Below are 9,209 nucleotides of genomic sequence, written 5' to 3'. Positions count from 1 at the left end.
TATTTTTTATTCAATTAATTAAGTACAAATAGTTTAATATAACAATGTATTTTGAGATAACTTATTGTTTACAACACATTGAAATAAGCAGAATTACATAGTCTAAAAACTATTAAAGTTAATGATATTATAATTTGTAATCACGTCGGGGTCACCAATGTGGGAATATGTGCGTGGAGGCCAAAGGAAGATCTTCCGACCGGGCGAGGTGTTATGCTCGGTCAGGCCGAAGCCCACGTGATACATTTCAGATGTCGTATATATACTGACGCGCTCAGAAAACTTCGATAGTGCGATGCAGGAATGTTAGGCGAATTGTAGGTACCGCCACAATTGTATTTTCCGGTTATTAATTTCACAAGTTTATTCCATTCTATACCTTCTGCTGTGATTTATTCTCAGCGAACTGAAACAAACGATTATTATTTTTTACTTCGACTGTCCTAATATTATCTTTATCTACTGCCATTAAGTATTTTATTAATATAGGGTAATTATCCAAAATAATTAACACCTTAAACCACCATTTAAATTATTGTATCTCTGTTTCTACAAATAGTTGATAGTAATCGTTTAGCCACCTAATATTTCTGGCAGCTTACCTTTTGCCTTCTCAAAAAACAAATCCTATAGAATCTATATCCTCTACAATTAAATCTCATATTCTCTATAGTATGTAGTAGTTTGATTACTACATACTATAGAGAAATACGTGGGAGAGCCATGCTTCGGCACGAATGGGCCGGCTCGACCGGAGAAATACCACGTTCTCACAGAAAACCGGCGTGAAACAGCGCTTGCGCTGCGTTTCGCCGAGTGAGTGAGTTTACCGGAGGCCCAATCCCCTACCCTGTTCCCTCTTCTAGCCTCCCCTATTCCCTTCCCTTCCCATCTCTACCCTTCCTTATTACCCTATTCCCTCTAAAAAGGCCGGCAGCGCACCTGCAGCTCTTCTGATGCTGCGAGTGTCCATGAGCGACGGAAGTTGCTTTCCATCAGGTGACCCGTTTGTTCGTTTGCCCCCTTATTTCATTTTAAAAAAAAAGTATTATCAAGACTCACACTCGATGTACCACCACCTCCATCACCAATATCACCACCGAAGCTACCACTCCCAGCAGATGTAGCATCAGCACTGGTTTTACATTCTGCAGGCTTATGGAGCTGAACGCTGCGACCTTCCCGTCGCATCTCGGCTTCGGGATGTTGTAGCGTCTGTCCAGCGCCGAGTAGATGCCAGCTTCCTTGATGCGTTTGATGCTTGAAGAAGAATGACTCTTGAATACTAAATAGGTTTTTTATATGCCCCTTCTCTAATTAAGGAATTAGGCTGAGAATAAGTGGAGCTTAGGGCTATGATCAGCTAGCTACTAAGCTAACCTTAAATGTAACTGCCCCTTTAAGCAAATATTATGTGATTTGGTAAGCGAAGTTGTATTATTTATTTTATAAGCTTTATAGGAATAATTTTGTTGTCATTAAGCTTGAGATCATCTAGGGTTTTGTGGTTTGCATACCACTTCTGTTGGTGGACCATTGGCTGTTTCAAATCAATAAGCTAAGATTCTATCAGCAATTAAACTTTGACAAGTGAGTAAAGAAAACGCAAGGAAATACCTGACTCTCAATAGCTCTAAGTATGGAGACTCTTTGGTTACAGGTGTGCCCGGTGTGAAGGCATTCAAATAATCTATTATGGTCAAGTCACATTTATCCGTCTCCAAAAATGTCTGCTCGATGCGACGATACATAGGGTTTAACACACAGTGTATTGCGTATGATTCCTGAAAACAGGATTAAATTTTTATATCATGAACCTATTTGGAATTCTAAGAAATTAAATATGTAAGACATTTGGGCTGTTTCAGGACCATTTGAATATTACTAATGATTTTAGACTTCATCCAAAAAGATCAAAGAACACTCACTTTTTTTATTTTTCTTGCACATTCTTCAACGCTAAATAATTGTTTCTTGCCGTGCTGAGGTATTATTCTTTCGTGTAATTTTTTATTGTTCTGTAAATGCAAAGAAATTATAGCCCAAATGTGTCAATAAAAGAACAATTCTGTTCTAAATTCCAAAATATTTTTACCCTAAATAAGAAATAATGATAATCCAAATTTTCAGCTCCCAAAATGAGTTTAGAATTAGTGAGTTGATCAAATGTTCTGATGGCGTTTGAAGGTGCTTGAAGCAATGAGACAATATTGGCGCTGTATGCAAAGTAAATTAACATCATTGACAGAAACACCAACCACAGAATCATACGACCTGAAATATAGAGGAATGAAAAGTGACCCTTGCAGTACTCCTGTAAAAATAGGGCCATAGCATTTCTATGGATAAAGCGTTTTCATTAAGATGTTCTTAAATCTTAATTGAACTATACTCAAATTGAATACAGCTTCCGAGATCATTTTCTGAATTTCAATAGGTACTGATTATTTCTTAATAGGTACCTGAATAAGACCTCGGTGCTATAGAACTGCCTTGATTGCTTAAAGCACTCAGAGTTACTAACATGGCGTCAGTGATATTTCCATCTAGAGGTGTTGCTTCCTGTAATTTATTATAATAACTCTTAATATACTAATTATAATAAAATACTTCGGCTGCTAAAACACAATGCATCTGACTCCAATGAATTTTTTTTGCTACAGCTCTTTAGTTATTTTTTTTTCTTTATTTAATTTGGGGCCGTCTATGGGCTCTACGCCCATATTCTTTTTTTGCTCTTTAGTTACAAACCCGCACAAACCTTCGAAGAAACCTCCAATCTGCTATTCAAATAAAAAGCTGCGCTGGAAATGATGGCACATACGATAATAGCGATCCAGACGTTGACGGAAAAGGGCAATGTGAAGATATTGGAGACGTCAGTCAGGGGAAGCTGACGGAAGATGAACCGCAGTTGAAAGGGAGAGATGGTGTCGGTATAAGTTATGACCTCCAGACGTTCCAAGTTCATAAGCAAGTTTGTGCCTGTAAAATTAATAAAAATAAAATAAAATATGTTTACTTCAGGAGGGATCAAAGGCAGATGGCGGACCTAAGTAAATTTTGTGCGTTTTAAGATGATATGGGTGACAGTTTTCATATTCCTTGCTACGGGTTTTTTTACAAGAAAACAAAAAAAATCTAAATGTAATAAATTATATTCCATCTACAAAAACAAATGTTTCCTATAATTGTAAATGAATAAAAACGAAAAGTAGCTAAATGCTAACTTATTAATATAAAATTATAAATATTAACTGTGAAAAATTATTGTTACGAAAACATTTGAAAAATTTCAGATGCACGAAACGGAACTTATGTCAATAGAGATTGACTCTGTTGAATCGAAATCAAATCGATAAAAAAGGACGGCCATCTCAAATCGCCGGCACCACTGAAATGTCAGTACGAAATCGATAATTTCGATTGCAATTCCTTTACGAAGTGATTCGATATTTTTAAATTATCGATTAATTTTTGTTAGGTAACTTACCTACTATTGTCAATTATAATGTGTCACGCATATCATCATAAAACGCACAAACTATAGTTTGTGTTATATCAATCCTATCAAACCCAGCTGACAGATCACGAGTCACGAGTCACGACCATAAAGTTAATATACCTAGCGGAATAGAGAAACAAAGACCTGAGCTAGAGAGATGTTACTATCATGCGTGGTAAAAAGAGACGTGTGACACATGACAGCAGCACTCTTTTTTTGATGTCCAGTCGGCACGTGCCGCACCGTTGACAATTTAATCTCATAGAATTCATGTTCAATCATGCTTGTGTAAGTGTATACGTACACATATTTCTCACACAGATGAAAACCAATTTTGGTTTCGTTTGACAGCTCGAGATTGTTGCTCTATTCCGCTAGGTATATTACCTTTATGGTCACGACTAACTTTGAATTGACATAATTCGACCAAATGACGTAGCTGTAGGACTTCAACTGCCTATGAATCAATTTCTTCAATGGTACATTATAGCTGTCATGTGTGCCTTAATTGCACTTTGGTGGTTAAATTTTTCCGTCATCATCCATACCGAGTTTTCATGTCCAGTCTAATTTAGATTATTATATTAGTAAGGAACCACAGATACCGTGACGTAGGTATTCAATGCGTAGAAACGGACCTCTAAATTGCGCGTATCACCAGAAAAAATCTTTCAATTCTGATCAATACCTACTTATATACAGTGTGTAACAAAAATAAGTGATAATACTTTAGGGTGTGTACGTGTTCCTTGTAGAGAGTTTACTGTGAAAGTAGCAGCGCTGAAAGGCCAAAATTTTTTTTCACTTTTGTATGGGAAAACTCGTGACGCTCGGGCCCTTGCCCATACAAAAGTGAAAAAAAAATCATCTTTCAGCGCTGCTACTTTCACAGTGAACTACAGGGAACACGTACACAGTTACACACCCTAAAGTATTATCACTTATTTTTGTTACACACTGTATATTATGGCTTTTCAATATTTATGTTTCCGTTTACCGATCACAGCTTGCCCTGTGATCAAATCGTTGATCATGCCCGACCAGGACCCGTTCCGCTTGTACCCGTATCTGGTGCTGAAGATGTACCCTGGTGTGGCGTTGACCATTTCAAAAGCCAACCTCACCACCACCCACGCCATCTTAGCCACGCTGTCGTATTGCAGGTTCCTGGAATGGTCATGTTTTATATTGTGTGACACTGTTTTAGTTGGTAATGTTTTTGTTGTCTTTATTTAACTAGTCTTTGAGCCTGTTTCACCACTTACTGATAGGCTATCCACAAATTATCTAATAGGCACTTAGAAGCTACACCAATTTTAACGTCATCACCCTCTTAACCTTTATCACCCCCTTCATTATCATCATCATTATCATCCATAGCTTCGGGAGACAGGAAATAGAAAAAAATTGTAGTGTACCTACTATCAGAGAATTTGGTCGCGTTATGTCAAACCCAGCCGATAAATCACAGCTAACATTCAATTGGCATAATCGGACCAAATGACGAAGGTCCGTCAACTGACTATGAATCAATTTCTTCGATGGTACTATCCACAGACGTAGATCAAGATAGATACCGCATGTGTATGTACTTCGCGTGCCATATCGCGTTCCCAAACGACGAGCAATGCTCGTCTTTCGAAAGTCTGTTCTTTAGTCTGCTATCGGAATCGGACGTCAATCGGAATTTAAAAAATGCCTAAATGCCTAATTGTGCCGTATTGAGCTGTAGAAATTCGAATAGAAACGTTGGCCTAGATAATGGACACGTTTCTTATCATCGGTACGTCACAGTAGCCTGTAGCGAAAAGTGGCACGCTCCTTTTCATACAAATGCAAGGACATGCGGTATCTATCTTGATCTATGTCTGTGGTACTGTCGGTTCTAGTACGGCCGTTCCCAATATTTGATCTATCTCTGGTTTTGCCCTACTAAAGATAGGAATAGCTCACATTAGACATAAGAGACATATATTTTATGTCAATTGTGAGCTATTCCTATCTCCAGTAGGGCAAAACCAGAGATAGATCAAATATTGGGAATGGCCGTTAGTCGGGTCAAACCAACCCTATCGACAGATCACAATTTACATAATTAATATTATTGCCATAACTCGACCAAACAACGTTGGTAGTGCCTAAAACCCGTACAGTCGATCCTGCCTCGGCAGATGGTACATGGTGGCGTTGCTCTCCTGGATCACGTGGGACATCACCATGTGGTGACCCATCACGTCGCCACGCCGTCTATACAGCTCTCTACTTGGGCGGGTGTCCAGCAAGGTTCCATTGTAGTGGCCTCTTGGTTGGGAGTAGGTCGGCCCGTTTGGGGATGGCTTGTACACTAAAATACCATAATGAGAAGAAAACATTACGGCGACTTAGAATTGAACTTTGTTTGCTATGCAAGAAAGATTTAAAATTGAACTTTATTCACTACAAGATACACAATGAATTGACGGAGTGGCCGCTTGCGGTATCGAACTGCCTGTTCCAAGAATGGCCAATTAACACCTCCATCGTGGGTATTGCAGACATAATAGATTTTCAATTATTATTATGCGGCAGCCGGCTGCCACTTGGGGATAGTGATTGATGACTGCAATGCAGTGTGACGATTTAAAAAGTCATCACACTGCACTGCAGTCTGCAGCAAAACGACGCAACACATGAAATGTCGCGTCGCTCGGATGCAGTGTAGTTTCCCCAATTCAGTCTCTTTTTTTATGAAATAAGGGGGCAAACGAGCAAACGGGTCACCTGATGAAAAGCAACTTCCGTCGCCCATGGACACTCGCAGCATCAGAAGAGCTGCAAGTGTGTTGCCGGCCTTTTAAGAGGGAATAGGGTAAAAGGGGAGGGGAGGGTAGGGAAAGGAAGGGAATAGGGGAGGGTAGGGAAGGGAATAGGGTAGGGAATTGGGCCTCCGGTAAACTCACTCACTCGGCGAAACACCGCGCTGTTTCACACCGGTTTTCTGTGAGAGCGTGGTATTTCTCCGGTCGAGCCGGCCCATTCGTGCCGAAGCATGTCTCACGTATAAACGTCTGGCCTTAATTACCTATGAAAATGATTATAGTACTCACATTCGATCATATTAAAGCTGTTTCCATTTCTCTCTGCTAGAACGAAATCTGCATCCAGCAGCAAAGGCAAATCCCACAGGAATTTGCTTCTATCGTCGTCTGTATCACTTAGTACCAACCAGCGAAATGGAGCTCGTAAATATCGCGTCTACACAAAATATTATAATATTAAAAAGCTTATGTTTGGGCATATCAAACTATATATAAGTAACTAAATCCTAATAGAAACTACAAGCACAGATTACCAAATACTTACCCACTACTCGTACGACAAGTACGATATTATCAAATTGAGAGTTTACTTTGCAGTTTTTTTTTACACCATTTAATTTACACCATTACCATACACGTGTAAATTAAATTAACGAAACAACCATTACTTGCCGGTACCCTGTATATAACAAAACTATTGCTAGCATGAACAGTTAGCTCTATTATGATCTCTACTAAAATTGCATAAAAATTATAAAAAAGTGAAAGACTAACTGCCACACTCAGAGTGGAACATTTATAATAACTTAAATGCTACTTAAATGTAATTAATTAAAAATATTGACATAAGCTCCATACATTATCTGTCAGACTCTTCATTAAATTGGAGGTTAATCATAATTAAATATCTCTGAGTACGGGCGGTGTCAGTTTTTTATTCTTTGCAGTAACTTATTTACCTTATTGAAGCTTTAACTACACTCACATTTTGTAGAATATCCAGGTTAGAAGATTCTAAATCTACTAAGAATAAAGTTCTTACATCGGCAGAGGATGTAGAGCTATTGTATAACGTTGCAGTTTTGACTGACATACGCGATAGTTCTTTTGCCAGCTTTTTATACACATCTGGAAATGGAATAGAAATATTAAAAAATATTATATATACTTACTTACATTTAAATGTAATAGATGTATAATAAGTTTTTAATTAAGTATGTTACTTCAAAATAACGTTAAACTTACTCTTGTCCCATTTTAGATTATCACAGATTAGGTCGGTAGGCTTATTTTCATTTTCGATATAATTTGTAATAAAATTGATTGTAAATAAATCTTTTGATTGTGTGTATTTAATTAACACTACAAAAGCAATAAAAAATTCAAATTTCATATTTCCGAGCATTCGGTCAGCTTGTGCAGCAGCAAATTCCAGTCTGTATTTCGTAAAGAGCTAATTTGCCTCTATTTAAAATGTAATTGTTACTTTAACGATTCACCCTACTACCTACTAATTATTAGTTACCCTAGGCACAGCACACAAATTAAATGCTTGTTAATCAATAGGTTCAAAGGCGCATTGCGTGCACAATGCACATTTACAGAATTTAAAGAAGAAACTTAATAGGTACCTATATTAAAAATTAGGGAGTACTTTCAACCTTTATTGCTTTACAAGAAGTACTAGTGTTGCTTATTAATAAGCATACAACTAATAAGTTGTATATTTTCACTATTCATTATTAAATGGCGCACATACGCTATACGAGATCACCAGCCGAGCGACCCTTACGGGTTCCGTAAGGCTCGGCTGGTGATCCCTTGAGTCTTGGCGTACCTAACTCATCGTTGGGCTCAGGCAATTGAGTCAAAGGGTTCTCCCTTCACCTCAATTGGCATTGGCTGTTAGTTTGGACATTGCGAAGGCCTTTGATCGAGTTTGACATAAAGCGCTGCTTTGAAAGCTTTCATTATACGGGCTGCCCGAGAAATTAAGCAAGTGGGTCACAAGTTTCTTAGCAGATAGAAACATAAAGGTCGTAGTTGACGGCGAATGCTCGGAAACTCAGTCTGTTGATGCTGGTGTCCCTCAGCCCTGAGGGACAGGGTAGGCGATAGCACTGCTATCGCCTACCCTATTCATACTGCATAATATCAATGACATGTCACAGACCAACGGCATTCATTTTGCCTACAACATAGGCGCAGGTTCGGCCTCATGTGGAATGTTGTTCTCATCTCTGGGCAGGAGCGCTAAAATACCAACTGTTACCTCTGGATCGTATCCAACGAAGGGCTGCTCGAACTGTTGACTGCCATAGTGTTTCAAACAGCTTGGACCCCTTGGAATTACGCCGAGATGTAGCTTCACTCTGCATCCTCTATCGGTTGTATCACGGGGAGTGCTCTGAGGAATTGTTCGGAATCATACCACCTGCACCTTTTCACCATCGTCCCACGCGAAATATATACCATCCTCATCACCTTGATGAGTGGCAGTCTTCCACCGTGCGTTTCTCGCGTAACTTTCTGCCGCGCACTGTAAAACTCTGGAACGAACTGTCACAGCAGTATTTCCGGACCGATACGACCTGCAAATCTTCCAGAAGGGAGCGTATTCCCTCTTAAAAGGCCGGCAACGCACCTGCAGCTCTTTTGATCTTGCGATTGTCCATGGGCGACGGTAGTTGCTTCCCATCAAGTGACCCATTTGCTCGTTTGCCCCCTTATTTAAAAAAAATATCTATCACAACTCACAAGTAATCTGTTTCTTATGTCATTGCAAGTAATAAATTAATACCTCAATGTATCACCCGCTAGATGTCCCTAATCCCTTTAAGTATATTACAAAATAAAATTTGTTCACGGCCTACTAGATGTCACTTTTTAACCGACTTCCAAAAAGG

The 9,209-nt window shown here is 39.0% G+C and overlaps 1 protein-coding gene across 1 annotated transcript; it reads right to left on the bottom strand.

The window, feature by feature from the left end:
- Positions 1-342: 342 nt before the first annotated feature.
- On the bottom strand, positions 343-8,489 carry LOC121737455 (glutamate receptor U1-like). The gene is made up of 12 exons (XM_042129133.1): positions 8,477-8,489; positions 7,289-7,431; positions 6,592-6,739; positions 5,657-5,849; positions 4,503-4,672; positions 2,762-2,985; positions 2,463-2,562; positions 2,096-2,274; positions 1,929-2,018; positions 1,618-1,784; positions 1,063-1,260; positions 343-406 (listed from the first exon to the last, which is right to left on the bottom strand). Exons 1-12 carry the CDS (start codon positions 8,487-8,489, stop codon positions 364-366), a joined length of 1,668 nt encoding a protein of 555 aa, XP_041985067.1. The 3' UTR covers positions 343-363.
- Between the last annotated feature and the right edge of the window lie 720 nt (positions 8,490-9,209).

This window comes from Aricia agestis, chromosome 20, assembly GCF_905147365.1.
Source record: "Aricia agestis chromosome 20, ilAriAges1.1, whole genome shotgun sequence".
In the NCBI taxonomy this organism is placed as follows: Eukaryota; Metazoa; Arthropoda; class Insecta; order Lepidoptera; family Lycaenidae; genus Aricia; species Aricia agestis.
The sequence above is the reverse complement of the archived record's forward strand: the minus strand, read 5'-3'. Positions and strand labels throughout refer to the sequence as shown.